This window comes from Dromaius novaehollandiae, chromosome 19 (assembly GCF_036370855.1).
Source record: "Dromaius novaehollandiae isolate bDroNov1 chromosome 19, bDroNov1.hap1, whole genome shotgun sequence".
Classification (NCBI taxonomy): domain Eukaryota; kingdom Metazoa; phylum Chordata; class Aves; order Casuariiformes; family Dromaiidae; genus Dromaius; species Dromaius novaehollandiae.
In genome coordinates, this window is record NC_088116.1 from 4,363,774 (window position 1) to 4,381,826 (window position 18,053).

Below are 18,053 nucleotides of genomic sequence, written 5' to 3' on the forward strand. Positions count from 1 at the left end.
TTTAGTGTCCAACCTGTGCAGGGACGAGAAGAGCAGGTACCATCATGCTTTGCTTACCTTATGAAGAAATTATACGCTTCAGTTTTTTAAACAAAATGCAGGTAAATGGGCTTGGAAGCTTAACTTGTATCAACTAACTAACACTGAAACTGGTCCTAAAAGTGACAAAGCCATAGCAGCAAGTTCCTTTTCTGACTGTAAAGCAGATCGTACAAGGGCTGTAGGGGGCCTTTTCATTCCCTGGCTATACTGATGAAAAAGTTAGCAGTAAATTCACAGGTATCGTACAGCTCCATGCCCGAGAGTCGTGTTTTCTGTTATGCCTCAAGCAAAGGAAATCTGCTCTCACTACAGAAAGACACTTAATACAGATGTTGGTTGCTATCATTTTTAGCTTATAAATAAACAGAATATCTGAAATAGGTTTTAAATTACTGTTTTATTAAGATACTGGTAAAACTTCAACAGTTTCTGTATAAACAGCTTTCATAAATAAAATATGGATGACTAATACATGATAACTAAAGTCATATGTGAACTGTGGAACAAGGTTGCAAATGGAAAAGTCCCAACACTGTTAAATGATTAGCTTTAATTTATTCACTTCATAAAGAATGTTAGTTTCATAAACAAGATAATACAGGTATTTTAACAGGAGCACCCAGTGTAGCAACCGACAACACACCTGGCTATCTACATAAGTACTCATTTAGGAGTAGAAGTACTCAGGATGATCTCAGCCAACTTTCACTATTCTTGTTTCAAAATACCTTGTAGAGTACAGGAGAGGAAAAAAAAAAACAGCCTAACAAAATGCAGTTATGACATACAAGAGTTGTACTAAACCCTCATAGGTGGGAGTTTTTTTCTTTAGTTTTAATGCTGGCAAGTATAGTGCGATCATCTGATTAACAGTGACTGGAAAAGGATAGGAACATTTAAGTCAGAGGTTGTGTTATACTTCATTATTACTTATTGCACATGATACAAGGGTAGAAAGTTTTGTTCCTGGTGCAAGGAGGATATGAATTGAAAAAAGATTGCCCTAAATTATAGGCATGAACAAAGCTGCAGTATCCCCCTTCAATGGCTTTGTCTATGTGACTAGTGCTGAGTGAATAAGTTGTGCTAAAACAGCCACTAATTTAGATCAATCTTTCTCATTTCTTTTTAGCAGAACATTGCCAGGGTAGGGTGTATTTAGTGAAAAGATAGTGGACCTGAACTACAGCAGTCATGTCTGTAAACACAGAACTCTTTATGCCTCATCCTCTCTGCCCGTAGGACAACGCATTTCTCACTGACACACAGTGTTCCAGAAACAGAGTGGAGTTTCTATGACAATGTACCACTATAAATGTGGCGTAAGTTAAAGTCTGCTTAGACATTGTCCTTCGGTGTTACAATGCAATCTAAATTAAACACTGAATGATTTTAACTTGCAAGGACAATTGATGGCACTTGTAGGTAAAGAAAAGTTATATACATGTGTTTCCACCCACCTTTAGTGCAAATTGAAATGGGTTAACAGCTCCCTGGTCTGGTGCTATACTGCTCTCTGCAACGCAGACATTCCTCAGAGTTGCACATTTAGAAAGTGTACACAGGAAACTATTAGAGTGGGGATTGAATGAATCCCTCTACTACTCACAGTGAATAGCTTACGAGCAAGTTTTGAGCAGCTTCAGACAAACAGCCTGAAGTCCATTTCTCAAAACCAACATAATTAAAAAAAAAAAAAAAAAAAAAGTTTTCACTACCTACCTCCTAGTTCTGCAAACACGTTTAACACGTAAACTGAAACTGATGCAGGTTATGTTAACTTGAAAAAGGGATACTTCAGCTCTTTATTGGAAAGATTTGTTTTACAAATTTCACCACCACTAAGATACACAATAAAAATACAAAACACAGGTCACAGACTGAATCTCAGTATCAACAATTAATAAATACAATTAGATACTTTTATATTAGCCTAATATTTTTACACTGTCACCAGATAGACAATAAAAATACAAGATACAGAACATTTAGATACCATTAGAGGGGTATTATTGCTTACGTTAGCAAGCAGCAAATAAGGGCACAGGATCTTGAACTGAAGAGAACTACTTCCTATCACCAGTGGCATTAAGAGAAAACACTGCATTTCACAAAGCACTGCTTTTTTGTCTAGTGTGTAGAATCAAGAGCAGCATATATCAGACCAATAACCACTACTTTTAATAGTATAGAACTTTAAAGGACTTACCTTACAAATGGTTCCTATCTACTCTATAAATATGCATTTAGTGAAGAAATGAACATTCGCTATCTATACAGTATTTTACCTGACCACACTGGAACTACGATGGTAAATTTTTCTCCTAGCAAGATAAATGTTATGAATACCAGAATTATCATTTGTGAATCCACACCTAAAAAGCTATGTCCTTCCCAAAACAGCACACATGCAGTCCAGTGCTCTTCAACTATTCTTGCAGACTGGGAAGAAGTTTATCATCCATAACATTTTTCATTCTTATTTACTCATACAAAGAATTGCACTTGTACCACCTTTCTTTCAGAAGCATGACTGCCAACTAGAAGATGGACTTTCAATGCATCATTATTACTGTGAATAATTTAAAATAAAGGCACCACAGAGATGCCCCAGAGTTGCATATTTTACTGTTTCATGATTTCTCAAATTTCCTTAGTAAATCTGACTTGGAACATATGCTGCATCTAAAGAGAATGTTGACAACAGCTAAGGCTTAATCAGATGACAGGTAAGAGCCAATGATCCCAAAAGATTTTTTAAAAAGTCTCAAAAAGATCAAAGGAATCTAAAGCCACACTTCAACTCCTGGTTACTCACAAAGCCTTTTGCTATTCATCAAATTGCATTTAAAATAGTGCATCAAAGATTAGAAGAAGCAGAAATTGGCAGAATTCAAACCTTGCCATCACTCATTATGTTGAATAATCTCCTGACTACTTAATAGTAAAATACTTTGCAAATTCTAGCTACATACTAATACTGATATTAAATTGTTACTGCTAAAATGATATGAATGGTACAGTAAATGCCTGCGAAGAATCATTTTATTCATACTCTTCCAAATGCCTTATTGCAACAAATAATAGTAACAGGATGTGTATTTAGTGGAGCTGACTGGCCTGTCTGATGGGAATAGTCTTATGTTCTAATTTACTTTACGCTTATGTTCTAATTTACTGCTCCTGTAAGAGGTTAGCATCACCTCGAGAGTAGGGAAAAGCTGGTGGGTACCACGTGCGCCTGGTTTTGTTTGTTAAATAATGCTCTGCTTGTCAAAATAAAGGGCAGCTGACATTCCTCACTTCTCTTTACGAATCCAAGCTTAACTAAAGGAAAGCCCTGGATCGTCAGTGAGTTCTACCATCCCCACTAAATCCAAAGCACGTCCCCTGTTCACCTGCATCCGTGGCATTCCCATTCACTTTGGATTGCTCTAGCAGCCTTGCATCCATTTTTAGACACTCTGGAAAATACCAAAATGCAGCAATAATGCTACTACAGAGGCAGCATCTTACCATCCTTAACACTACAACTTCATATTAAATTACACCTTTGCCACCTAGAAATCCCTACCAAAAACAAACAGCTCACCAAATTGCTCATTATTCCTGGCAAGCAGTTCTCTGGTTTGACTGGTTTGGTGACAGTAGTATTGTACTGAACATCTCCACAGACTTGGTTTCTTTAAAGACCTGAGATGAAGTTACGGTGGAAAGAGGTTGGCTTGAAGCATTAAGCACAATCATATCAGATTAAAACTAATTGAAAACAGTTTTCTAAACTGACAAACAAGAAAAATGCCACTAAAAGCACCAGAGAGATACGAAATCCCTGTACACTGCACCTCTAGCCATAGGAAATAATTTTTTTAAAAACTACAAAAAACAGTTTTCTTCATATTCCACACTGTATGTTACATGAAAAAATAAGTAAATTGTGACTATGTACCTCAATGCGAGTCTGAGAACAGAGTTACAGGAGCTTAGTTTTTCCATTCCTAAGTTACCTGGTAAAATCCTGTATGGCTTTTAATCTTTTACCTGCAAAGTGGATGTAATTTTTTATTTCATCTTAATATTAGCCTGAAATAAACTGAAAGTAAAACATAAGAAAAACCCCACAACCTGGACTTCTATGGAAACTTCCCCCCACTCTAAAAAATTTGGCTGTTCTAAAACAGAATCTTTCTTTAAATATTGCTCCATAGACTCAGGCAGGTTCAGCTTTCTGCTTTTTTAAAGACTGTTCCCTAACAGTGTCTATTCAGGTGAACCAACTAGTCGGCTTTCACTAGTGAATGTGACTAGATACTTATGTGTGCAGGTGGCTGGGTGGCTGTGGCATTGCTTAAGGTGGCACCACCAGCAAATTTTATCGAGATTGAAACAACTACATTTGTTAATTCCTAGATCTATTTACACATGATTTGACCTTTGCAGGGGATTGTAATACACGCGGTTCTGAAATGCCCACCTTTTTCCACTTCCTGATGATGCCAGTTTTATTTTGGGAATGTCTGTTTTAGGTATCTAAAGGGGAACACAAGGGAGACAGTTAAATTTTACAGCGTTGATGAAGGTATGAATCTGGTATACAATTACTTTGTCTTCGCATCAAAAACATGCTCTCACTGTAAGCTTTATGACTAGCCAGCCTCCACCACGGGGAGTGTCTTACCAACAACCTCGTGTTACCGCGGCCTTGGACAGGCAAGGACAGACTTGATCCTTCTATATGGGAAGGCTCATGAGCTAAGAGCGGCGTGCGAAACTTTGGTTTGAACCTGGATCCTCGTCGCCTCTTCCCATTACAGAAACGCAAGCGAGAAAATGCAGAAGCTCGTTTCCCCAAGGATTTGAACTGTTCATCTTCCAGCCCCAAAAAGATGGGGGAGAAGCCCTCCACCCTGTAGATGCTTTGCCCTGCAGAACCCAAACTAAGAGGAGAGTTGTACTCCCTGGGGTCACTTTGTCCATAGACTGACGATGTGGTGCTCTCTGGTGATTTGTTCTTCACTGTTAAGCCATTAATCAAATTCACACTCTTTGGTATGCCAGGACTAAACACTTGAATCGGTGGCACATATTTGGCACTCTTAGGTTCACTTGTTTCTGTGTTTGTCAGGTCTAAATAGCCTTGGTCATCAAACAGGTTAATATTGGACCCTATGCTTAGGCTAGTTCTATCAGTAAAGGAATCCACTCGTCCTTCATACCCTAGATCTGCAGGTGCTGAGCACTGATGCTGGGGCCATGGCCGTTTGCAGTCTCCGTGGTTTTCCTTGTCTTCCCCACTGTCTTCTTGCCCACCTTGAAAAGAATTCTCTGTCCAGTCCGATTCCTCACTAACATTGACTGCTGCATTCATGTCCCTGAGAAATACCACAATGACAGTAATGTTGTCGCTGGAACCAGCATCCCGAGCGGATGCCACTAATTTATGTGCTACCATGCTGCTGTCCCCGTTATTCTCCTTTAGATGGTCAGCCACCACTTTCACTGCCTCATCGGGGTTGACTGTGTCATAGAAGCCATCACAGGCTAAAATGAGGTAGTCTTCAGAGCCATCTAGCACAGTGGAGGCAGAGTCTGCATCCCCACAGATATATGGCTTGTGCTCAGCATCCCCTGGGGAAAGACAGAACACAAAGATATACAAGACTTTGGGTTTGCAGTTGCAGCATCTGGGAGCCCTTTTACTAACACAGCATGGAGCCTCTTCCCCAAAGTAATTATTTGGAGCAGCCCCTCAAAATGTAATGAAAAGACAGAGGTCATTGTTCAGCGTTCCATCTTCAGCTGTATTTCAAATTTTGATCAGTAGAAAGTGAAAGTTTCAATTAAAAGGAAAAACAAGGATGAGAAAGGAATTAAAGTCCATTCTTACCAATAGCTCTGGAGACTGACAGGCTCCCGTTCACCCTCCAGGCTCCAAACCAGACCACGCAGCCACCAAGTGCCTCAATGCGCTTCTTCTCATCCTGAACAGCAAGGCAACACAAGAGTTGTTCAGACAGAATGCTTAGTGCTGCTGCCACACTCTGGACACTTAAATAAATATTTGGTGTTTTCACAGACACAGCATCATGGAGCCTGCAAGCCTCATCAAATGAAAACAAAACATTTGCACACAAATTCATACTCAGATCTGAACCAGCCAGAATAACTAGAGCATGCTCAGCCACTCCAAGAGACGTGGGCAAGCCAGTACTCAATGTCCAAGAACGCTATATAAAGCTGATACTAACCAACTTCAATGGTAAACGCCACCCGGCTGTATTAAAACAGGCCATTCTCACCTCTCTATCCGGTTTGTGGGGTTTCATCAGTTCCACAGCTTGGCCCCTCCTCACAAGCATAACCTGGGAGTCCCCAAGCCAAGCCACGTGTAACATATTTCCTCGGATGAAAGTCACCACCCCAGTGGTTCCACAACGCAGACTCTGGATGGGGGAAAACACCTACAGTTTTAAATAAGCAAATAACTTCCAAAGCATTTTCCTATTTAACTCAAGGTCAGAACATGTTGACATTCTAATGCACAGGCTGTTCTGGGAGGCAGACAGGCAGCATTTTTCTTACAGTTATGACTGTTCAGTAACAGCCCCTCAAAGCTAACTTCACTAAATACAAGTCATTGATTTTGTCCTGTAATTTCCCTTGAACTGGAATCACATTTTCAGATGCTGGGCTCTGCTAGTGAACTGCTATACGACTGTTTTAATTGATTACCTGTGCCTGTTTCCTAACTGTTGATAGAAATGCATGCATGTTAATGATCTTGGAGAGGGATTTATTTGTAAGCATCTTGAATTGCCAACACTTACTCAGCCCTCGCATAGGTTTAGGAGGCCTAAGAGGCAGTTATCCATTTACTCTTGCTTTGTGGAGCAAAAAAAGACTTGCGTTGTAGAGAGGAGGAAGAAAAAAACCAAAACAAACAACAAAAAACCCCAAGGACTAAACCTAGTTAGCATGTGAACATTACAATAGTAGCATCATCCCCCCTCTCCTTCTAAATGAATCCGATGCTGCAAGAAGTGCCAGGCTGATGTTTCGTGGAACATTACCGAGTCCATCAGTGGGCACCTGCGCTGTGAGCTGTCATGGACGGCTCTGCGCTGACCCCGGCCTGTAGTCAGCACTGTACTTGGTGCACCCTTGCTAATGAACACACCAAGAAGGTTATCACCACGATGGTGTTGGGTGCTACACACCTCCGTTAGTCCAGCATACCACAGTCAATTTACTGATGTCATGTATTCTATTAGTGTTTTTTCAGTCATCATCATTTTTGTCTTTAGTATGCATTTCTGGGAGTAAGAGGTGCCTTCCACCACTTTTTTGGTTCCCTGATCTTCATCCAATTGAGGAGCTTTTGAGCTCTTCAAACTGAGACCTTGCCTTATTTGGTGCCCTACTGCCCCACTGCACTGAGGTTCAAGGGTAAAACTAGGACTCCCGCCCCCCAGATCTACTCACGGCTGCAGAAAACGTGCCTTCAGTGTTTCTAGAAGCTAGCTATGTGGCTGAACCAGGCTGAAAAATCAGTGAATTCTGACCGTTCCTGTCAGATCAGACACGTTCTGATAGCCTGATGTGTTGGAAGCTTGATCTGTGTCTATCAATAGTATGAAATTCACCCGATCTCTGTTTTTTTCATGAAGAGAATTTATAAATTAATACTTCCAGGGTTAAGCCCACTTCCCTTCTTTCCCAGATAACTCCTTCACCTCTCTGGCTGCCTTCTGGACAAAACGCTCATCCGTCACCCGGAAGGCTCGGCACAGCGCCTCTGCTGGGTCGTGCTGAAACATCTCCTGATGGACTAGGTTCACATGGAGATGGATGGAGGCATAGATGGCAGCATCCACTCCCCCATGACCATCAAATACTGCAAAATAAGCTTGCTCTTCTTGGTCCTGTTAAAGGAAACACATTGAGAAAACAACTAAAAGAGAAAGCAATATAAGCAGTTAATTGAACTGTCTTTAAAACTTTTGAACTTGAAATTTCTGGTGTACTCTGTGGATGTTCACCAGGTAGCATTAAATTGCATTTAGAAGCAGATTCTCCACTGGAAAAACAAACTACTCAGGCCACCTTCACTTGCATCAATGGGAGATGTGCACTCAAATTCCCACTTTACTGCAGATGAACTCTACCTGCAAACTACAAAAGATGCCTGCAAGAATCATCCGTATAGCTTTCTCAATGCTCCTTATGTCCTATTTGTTACAATTCCATTACTCAACTCAAATAGAAAGTGCCATTCCCATCAAATTGTGCAGGAGTTTTTGTGACTGCGAAATTTGTGTAGAAAGAGAAGGACATCCAATACAGTTTGCCTGAAGTCTACATCAAGATTGGAATCCCCTAGTGATAAAATACCAGTACAGTTAAAGTGTGAAGCCAGCTACCCTTTGCTTTCATTCTTTTTTAAATCTAACATATATCACCTTAGTTATCTATTTTTAAAATACCTCTATGTACCCTCTCAGCAGATAATTAAATGTGATTACATTCACAAATCAAGTACAGCAAAATCACTCATCTTCAATTCAATATTCTCAGCTTCCCCTTATCTGTTTAAACAGAGAAACAATGCTCCAGTACCAAGAGACATAGCTTCTGTGCCTATTCATACACACAACACACCAACCCACTGTCAGTGCCAATTCAACCTTGACAGCCATCTCAACGACTAGAATATTTATACATTGTAATTTTTAAGTAATGGGCTCCAACACAAATTGGAATGAAGAGAGGTGACAATTGACAGGCAAAGGAAACATCTGCCTCTGTTTGCATGAATGTAGTTTAAAGGCAAGAATTTGGATAGGGCACAGAAAACGGTTATTAAACTGACAGGATGTGATAAAGAATCAATTATGCAGCAATTTGATCCCAGTGGCAACATTCTTGCCCTTTTCTTCTATTTGTCATTCCTCAGTGTCCAGTTTTATTTCTGAAGGAAAAGCAAGCATAAGCATTTGAGCAATGGCCACGTAAAGAAATTAACGGAGTTAAGTCCAGCCCTCATTCCACCAAACTACTAGTGCTGCCAGATACTCATGTAAACTGAACCCTCTTCTATTTTTTCTTTCCTTCCTTTCCTTACTCTTGCTTTTGGCTTCTTCCTCCCAAGAAAAAGGGCAGAAAAGCGGTACAGACCCACCCCTGCAGACAGCTGGCATCAACAATGAACTATAAGCTGAACCACTTCCTCATTTCTGTTGGCAACTCCCTTCTACACCTGGGCATCTTCAGCCACACAGAGGATCCTACCTTGATTTATCACATAATAATATAATGCATCAGTTGCCTCTCACAAAAGTAGGACTGTACTTTTTGTAGGATAGCAGATCAGTTCTTCAGCCACTGCATTAAGTGGCTACATCAGGATGGGGCAGATACAAACTTTGTTTAGTTAGATGACATATCATCAGACATCTGTGAAAATTGCTCTTTCATCCTATATAACCTACGTAGAAACTGCATGTTGTATTGCACCTATAGTTAGAGAATATCAACTGAACTAACTTAAGATCAGGTTTGTCTCCTGACAGTCAATCCTTCTTAGGTCCATCACAGGTATGGCTGTCGTTTTCACAGAAAAAGAAAGTCCAGTTACCCTGAGAACAGAAACTGTATCCAGCATATGTATTTATCTTCCATATAATCTCTTTTTACCTCAAGGTTGAAGAGCATGTTGAAGTCTGGAATGCAGACATGCTTGTCTTCCATCTTCCTGCGCATGTTTTTGATGGCATGGATGGATGTCTCATAGTAGCGGTGGGGCTTCCATTGGAGTGGAAAGTCTTTCACCCAGTTGCTGCAGATCTCATGGAGTTTGCTGAAAACTAGGCGGGCTAGCTTTACTGTCTCAATCTCTGGGGAGGACAAGAACCACAAATAAAAGGCTAAGAGTGTTAAGTGAGAATTTTTCACTTGCCTACATTATAAAGATAAAACAAAACCATTTTAGCCAAGCAATTGAGATGGATGTCAGCAGGGAAATCCCAGATTCTGAAGCACAAGAAGAGGAAGACAAACTCACCATAAACAGCATTCATCAGTGAGCAGCTCATTGTCTTTTTAACTCAAGTATTCCCCTGTGCTTTTCAGGAACTCATTTGCAGCATCAGGAAAAATGAAAAGCAAATATGTTACCCTCAGTGTTTGATCCTCGGGACAGCTCCACACAAGGTGGTGCAGCCAGACCACAAAGGCTCCGGTAGGGACTTCATCATGGAATGTTGCATGACATACAAAATGCACAGGGAAACTACACAATCCATTACCATGACGTATTGGTTTTAGACCAATCTGTTCACCACACTGCAAAACTGATGCAAGAAAGTGGCAAATAAGCTACCAAAATTAATAGCATTAACTTGAAGGCGTTTCAGCAGTGTACACATTCAGTAGCCCTTCCAGCCTCACCCATTCTGCAATTCTGTGATTGAGTGCACACTTTAAAGTACCTTCTAAGTTTCATACTACTATTTCCAGATTCTTGAAGTGACTGAGTGTCAAAGAAATCTGCATGAGCAAATGAGAAAACCATAGAGGTCTTAAATTTAAGGAAATTCCAAACTATCACTCCTGATAAACAGTAATTTTAAAATCTGAAAACTCAGGCACTTGACATTCATTCTGAAGTTTAGGGAAGAGAAAGACAAAGTAAACGTCAGAGAACTGAACGCATCCAAATGTCTTTTTTCATCATCATCAGCCAAAGGTTTAGACTTCCAGTAACAGCAATCCCTGAACGTCAGTCATTCCTGGAGGAGGAATGGCCCAACTCTAGGGAGTAGAGGGGAGGGTGAGGACTCCCTTCAGTTCACAGAATTTCTGTGAAGAATCTATAATCAGCATTTACTAGTTTCAGTGATAGGTCTACACAAGATGTAGATGTAGGTTATAATGACCAGAAAACCAAGATCCCTAGGAATAGGTATATTTCCAGCTCTGCTGATTATAAGTGGTTCAAGCCTCATCTGCAAGATCAGCCATTAAGCCTGGAAATAAGATATCTGCATAATCAAAAGGAGGAGTCCAACTTCTTAATCGCACAGCTTTAAGAACAAGTGCTAGAAATCAGATAATTGGGTCACGTAACCAACACCACAGTGATGTGAACCAATTCTCCTGCAATGCCTATACTGCTCTTACTAGTGCCACCAGAAATCTCTTTGCTGGATAATATATTAAAGGAGGGAAAACATACAGCCTGAAATATCCAAATAATATTTTCCAGAAGGGAACCCCACAGACTTCCTCCTCCATTTTTTCTAATAGGCATGTTTAAAAGGAAAGGGCGTACATTTCTGTGTCACATGGCTGCTACAATTCAGGGTGTCACTCTGAAGGAAGAATGAAGTGAACCCATTTGCTGTGCTGAGATACTAAATAACCTTCCCCTGCAGGGAATGTGCGTAGTGTCAGCATCATCAATAATTGTTGTTCAAGATTAAAACAGGAGAAAGGCCCACAACAGTCAAACCACCCCCTCACAGCTGTAAATTACTCATCAACCGTTAATGCTGCAGCACTGAGCCAGAGCTGACTCAGCTGTCATTGTGGTTGTGTCATGGAGAATTTCATTTCCCTCCTGCTGTTTCTTCAATGCTGCTCTAAAATCCCCAGCACTGGCAGTAATGCTTAATTGTACCACAGCTAGTGGGAAATCCAACTTAGGCATTCTTGTTGGCAAAGATGGTTGACTTCTCCTAGAGCAAAATTCGTATAGAGAGGATACCAGTAACCAGATTCTGGTTTTTGGTACGTGGTAAAATTTAAGACCTCTCTTGAAAATTTGGGCAGTGTGACAATAGAAATCAGAATTCAGGTTTGTAGACATTTCATCAAGGTAATGACCAATGTATTCCTTAATCTGAGAACTCTGGTTTTTGACTAGTCAACAACCTCTTTGTGTCTTCATTATAGAAATCCCATTTCTGCTCTGACCTGAACCTAAATTGTATTCTGGTTATTCCACAACACCTAGTATCTGGAAGGACTGTATAATGGGACTTTGGGATCTGCTTTGTGAAGTCTGCTGGATATTTTAGATACCTTCAGCAAGTAAAATGGTCCATGCCTCCTTCGGAAGTTCCTCAGCAATGCTGAATCCCCATGTGAACATCTTCCTCCACCAAAAATAAAACTAAACATCCTTAACTCCTAACCTGACCTTTCAAAAAGGAAATCAAAAGTCTTTCAATTATCTTTGAAGCTCTCTTACTCCTCTTCAGTTCAACTGGGAGAAAAAAATTAGTTATGGCCTATGCCTCTCAGATTCTTGATTTCCAAAGATGCACGGTCAGGCCTGAACACGGCAGGTCTATATTCTTGCATTCCTGCATTTGTGGGCTCACAGCAGTTTTCTTTCTTTAGAAAGAAAGATTAGCATTCTTTTTTCATGAAGCTTCTACTTTCCTTTCCGTCAGCACACCAGTAGCTTGTTTTACCAGTCATAAATGTGCAAGGTGATTTGTCATATTGCACTACTCAGCGTGAAATGTGTCACAAAGGAAATCTGGGTTCTCTTCCCCCCACACCCAGCAAATTCAAAGTCAAGGCAAATTAGGTAAATGTCTCCTTGCATTATACAGAGTAAAAATCTTGCTGGACTCCTAAGCAAGACTGACATAAAATTGGATATCCAAAACATCAGGCTAAATTCAGCTTGGTTTCACATTCTACAGCAGTCCAAAAGCCATAATAATAAGTAGTGCTTTCTGAACACAAAACTTCAAGGTGTAGAAATCCCAGTTCCATCACCTGCTACAGTATTCTTGACTTTCTTTCAAAGCATGAAAGTCCTGCTATATGATATCAGTTAGAGGGAACCGTCAATCTCATTCATTAGCCAAACCTTGCACTTCTTGAGCTAATGCTCTGTTTAGAAAGTTATGATTTCTGGTATATTTATGTGAAGTTGCAGCATTCATATGAAAACATTGCTTTACTATGGTTCAGAAAATGTGCTCTATCTTCCTCTCCCCCTTCATTTTCATATTTTAATGCCTTACATCACATCTGTAAAGGTATATATTATCTTCAAGCACTTTCTATATGACCAGTCACCTCAACATACTGCATCTGGAGTCCCATATTTTTAGTGCCTGCTCTAGCCTGTAGGCATATCAATCTATGCTTGCTCCTTTGTATTGCAGATTTAAATATATTTAAATGAAAATTTCTGAAGGTTTTCTTTTCTCTTCTTTTTTGAACTCTTTAAATATTCTGTGTGGAGGCTTAGTCAACATTTCCTTGGAGACTGTCAAATATTTATGGAAGTCTCAAAGATCTCAATTTGAAATTAATGAAGGCTGCTCAGCCAGAACAATGACAAATCTATTCTGTTTACCTGCTCAGCAGGAGGAGGCAGCAATATGTACAAAAAGGGAGCCCACAGCATACTCTACTTTCTCTCAGATTGGCAAAGGCCTCTTAGAAATAGACCAGTATCTCCCTCTTCAAAGAACCAGATTTATATCTCTTACTTATTCCCAGAATCATTTACCTCTTTTTATCAAAAAAAGGCACGTACGCAGTGGTTTGGTGATTATGTATTTTCCAGATGGAATGACAGAATTCCTGTAAATACATGCAAGGAATATTGTTCTTCATCATAATGAGCATCCCAGAAAGTTTTTCAAGGCTGTTTAGTCAGCAGAATCCTGAAATGATTTAGGATGCATGGCTTTGCGCTGGATGATGGAAGAATCATGTTAGCCAAGAGAAATAAATGGGGAAAGGGAAATTTTCCTTTTAAGCACAAAACATCTTTATAAGGGATAATGTTATCTTCACTGAAACTATTAAAAAAAAAATAAAAGTCCTGATAAAAACTCTTCTGACTGAAATAATTTAAAATTAAATTCTCCCCTCCCATCTGTATTTGGCTTTGCTGTAAGGATGAAGGAGGCACAACTGGTGTTTGCCAGCAAGCAGCAGGACCACACAGTCTCAAGTCCTTGTAAAGAAAATCAGGGTCACCAGATACAGTCCTAGGCCTTATGGAGATGCACTTAAAAGTAAGGAGCGACTTCTACCTGGTCTTAAGGAGCAAAAACTCAATAAAAAGACCTGGGTACAGCCAAAGAAAAGCAATTAAAAAAAACCAGTAAAAAAGAATTCCATGGTAAAAGCTGAAACTAAACAAATCAAAATTCAAAAATAAGAAAGCTTTGACTTTGAAAGAAATTAGCCACTAGATCTATCTAGAGGCGTGGTGAATTCTCCAATGATCTCTTTAGATTACAACAGGACATTCATTTACAGAAGCAGCAAGTCAAACCTCATAACTAGCTGGTAGTAGGAACTAATGTGGGGGAAATCTCGTACTATTCAAGAGGTCAAACTAGATGGATCTCTGTAGTCACTATTGACCTTAAAATCTATGAATTATCTGCAAAATATACATATCATACTGTCTGGTATAGAGCATAAATGAAAGATCCACACCACATAAAATTATACGTTACTATGCACAGAGGTACTTACGTATGATCCCATCTGTACTGTCCACGTGCTTTGGTAAGTAATGCACTGAAAGATCACTCTGAAGGACTTCATCCGAAGTTGCTCTAGCTAAAGCAGCAGCCAAAAATGAAGGACAATTACTGGAAAAACAAGAAAAAAAAAGAAAAATGAAACCCACAAGAAGGTATTTTCATCTGATTTAGCAAGGTAAGTTGCAATCAGGATAATACATAACAACACTTTTCTGCAAATAAACTCAAATATGAATGTTGTCCAAGACTTGTAAAACTTCCAATTCTTATTTGTTAGATAATGTTGCAATTCTGCAAGCAGGACCTTCTCAGACTCACCATGCGGATTTTAGTAGCCTTGCTTCACTTTTGTTTCCTGTGTCTTAGGTTTTAATGCTCCATTTGATATCCTTTATTTGCTTTTCAAACCAAGACTTGAACCCACCTGCAGAGTTTATCATGCAATACTTGCTTAGCATGTATTTTCTCTATGTGCATTATTCACTTTTATCTCAAGCCCATTCTGTCCAGTTTCTTAAGTTTCTCTTTAGAAACCTGATTCAAATTCTTAAGGGTAAAGAAGCCCTCGCTTTTCAAAGTTTCCAAACCTTACCAAGGGGCACTGAGGAAAGTTAATGCAAACCCACGGGAGGTACAAAGTTGTTGTGCATCAGGTTAAAAGTGAATTAAGCTCCCTTGTGAATGATCTGTCAAGAGTAAAGTGGCTTTAACACACTGTAGCTTAATTAAGCTTGATATCTCCCAAGGTTAATTAATCTATAGCAAACCAAGGCCACTTTACATGTACATGTTCTCACTCAAGAGGAGTTTAATACCCTTTACAGCTTCATATTTCCTATCAGTTAAGTTTCCTTAACTTTTCCAGGTGTCTCTTGCTGACCTAGCCTGAAACTTCCAGTTTCATGGTTAACACTGAGGGTAACAATGTTCTGCCTAAGACATATCTACCTTTGCAGAACCGCACAGATATGTAAGCCAATTTTAGTCTCAGAAACAGTACATCAACAACACAATTCTAAGCCAGCTAATTCACCTAGCCAAGAAACAGGCATTGAGCAAATATATCTCCTTAACCTATTTCCTCTGCTTAGGCCCAGTGTGTTGGTTCTTATGCATTTACCACAGCTGGAGATGAGACAACAGTGTAGAAACACCTCCAACCAGATCCAGAATGGACAAACATCTATGCACAAAACACACACTTGTCAGACTTCATTCTGGAGCCCGACAAGCACATGGCGATAGTCATTTATATTCCCATTTGGTACGCTGCCCGGGGAAGAGAACTGTAGTCCTAAATGGGCCCACGTACTGTCACTTTAGCAGCAAAAACTGAATTCCAGAAAAAAACTTCAATTAGATTTATAGTACTTGGTGTTTTTTTGAAAGGCCATTTGCCATAATGTTTTCCAGATACTTGATACCAAATGTTGTTATAAACAGTAGGGTTATGTAACAGATTTAGAAAGAGTACACAAAATAGGTCTTCCAACCCTCATTATTTACTATTCAATATATCTGCAAATTATTTGAACACAGGAATAGGAACAAATATCTTTTTCCAAGGGGTACATTATCATGAGACAAGTTCTGACCCTCAAAGTTATGCAGAAAGCCACTCGTTCTGTTATTGCACGATCAATAGGAATATTTCACAGCAGTAGCAGCTGAGCACGCACGCAGCGCTGCCAGACCTCAGCAACGCGCACGCTAATGAGGCATGACTGCGTGAGGAAATCAGCTGTCTTAGGACTGGCTCTTCCCAGCACAACAGGAGAACTCTGATCCTATTTACATACAGCAATACTTGGTCGTAAGAGTAACGAGTAAGAAAATACACTGAGACCTCCTTTACTTCTAGTGCATGTAGAAGCTGATTTTCTGTCTAGTCTTGTGTGCCTTTATTTAGCTCACAAAGAACAGGTTTTTCATTTCTATTATTAGCTCCAGTACTCCAGAGCACTGACGCTGGTTACTGTTCGTGCTACATACGATTTCCATGCTACGACAAAAGCAAGAGGTTGTTATGCCTGGGATAGAACAATTATCTCAACAGAGCTAGCAATACTGTAAGAATAGTATTCTGAAAAAATCCATAGATTATTTGTTAATGTACAGCCTAAATAAAACAAAGCAGAAGAATCCATGCTGAAAACACAAGCCTCTGTCAGACTGAGCTTGCTTCAGACAGGAATGTAATAGGCTGTAGTAGCACCTGCAAGAATCTGAGCCTGTTTCCCAGTCCCAGGCTTACTCTCACCAGTCAACTCAGAAACCTTTTAGGAAGAGCAAACTTGTTCCCTCGGACTTCCTTGTGTCACTTATAAACAGCCCCTCAAGAGTTTCCACTGATGGGCAAAGAGGGAACCTTGTTAAGAATTAAGCCAAACACAGTAGCTACAGTGGAGACACGGGACCTAAAAAGCACAGGAAACACTGGGGACCTCTGGTCCCTGGGCGGGTAGGAAGGCCTCATCCGTGAAAACAAGGCACACCCAGTCATGAGCATTCATACTTGAAATTTCAATAATTTTCAGTTATTTTAACTTTAGTGACAGGTCAGAAAATTGGAAGGTGCATTTGCAGTGTACCTAGCCAGTCAGAGCATTTCCCCAGTCAGCGTGCCAATGCTATTTACATGTCCCTGCAGACTACTTAGGTGATGCTAGCAGTTTCACACAGGAGCTCTTTATCTAACCAAAGCATGTATTTCCATTACAATACTAAACCTACACAAAAAGTCACTAAAGATGTTATTAGATAAATTAGAGGTTTTTAAGTACATCCTTCCTGATTCTTTGGCAGTGTGGGTGTGTTTGGAACACCCACAGTTGCATTGCAGCAATCCTGGGATAACTTGGCTAAGGTAATAAATCAAGCTTAGAAGTGGGCAGTTTCCATCAATTAAGGTTGAGAAAAAAAACAGTCTGAAGTAGGCTTAACTCAGCCCACATATTATTATGTTACCAGCTTAACACACAACTCTTTTCCTTGCTGATAGCATTAGAGTGATGAAGACTTTCCAAACATTTTCCCTGAGCTATTCCTCTGTGTTCTAAATCCAGTATAGGATCTCCCACTAAAAAAAGAGAAGACAAATTTAAAATTACTATTGCATAAAACTTCACCATTGGGGTTTGAGTGAGTTATCAATTTTGATGGAAAAGACAGAGAAAATAAATCAGGTGAAGGCTTTCCTTTTATGCCTGGCCATTCTTTGTCCTAATAATAACAGCTGCTTGCCAAAGAATTAATTGCCCTTGACATTTGTTCATCGCAAAGCTTCTTATGCAGCCTTTATAGGACTGTGCAGTGTAAGCAGTGAAGTGACCAGTTGGAGACAGATGACTTCCTCTTCCTGATTAGCACAACACAAAATTCAATTCTCATACTTCTCTCCTGAGAGGACTTTAGTTCAATTACTTCTCCCTTTCAATAACAAGGAATAGCAGACTGCACAGGAGTTTATAACTTCTTTTAAAA

General features: G+C 39.9%; 1 protein-coding gene across 1 annotated transcript in view; it reads right to left on the bottom strand.

Annotated features, from left to right (window-relative positions):
* Positions 1–420: 420 nt before the first annotated feature.
* PPM1E (protein phosphatase, Mg2+/Mn2+ dependent 1E) overlaps positions 421–18,053 on the bottom strand; it is a 70,920-nt gene continuing 53,287 nt past the window's right edge. Inside the window, exons 2-7 of the mRNA XM_064523168.1 lie at positions 14,560–14,678; positions 9,736–9,935; positions 7,776–7,964; positions 6,342–6,485; positions 5,930–6,023; positions 421–5,670 (exon numbers count right to left, since the gene is read on the bottom strand). Of these exons, the coding sequence (XP_064379238.1) occupies positions 4,598–5,670; positions 5,930–6,023; positions 6,342–6,485; positions 7,776–7,964; positions 9,736–9,935; positions 14,560–14,678 (1,819 nt within the window). The 3' untranslated portion in view covers positions 421–4,597. The remainder of the gene's footprint in view (positions 5,671–5,929; positions 6,024–6,341; positions 6,486–7,775; positions 7,965–9,735; positions 9,936–14,559; positions 14,679–18,053) is intronic.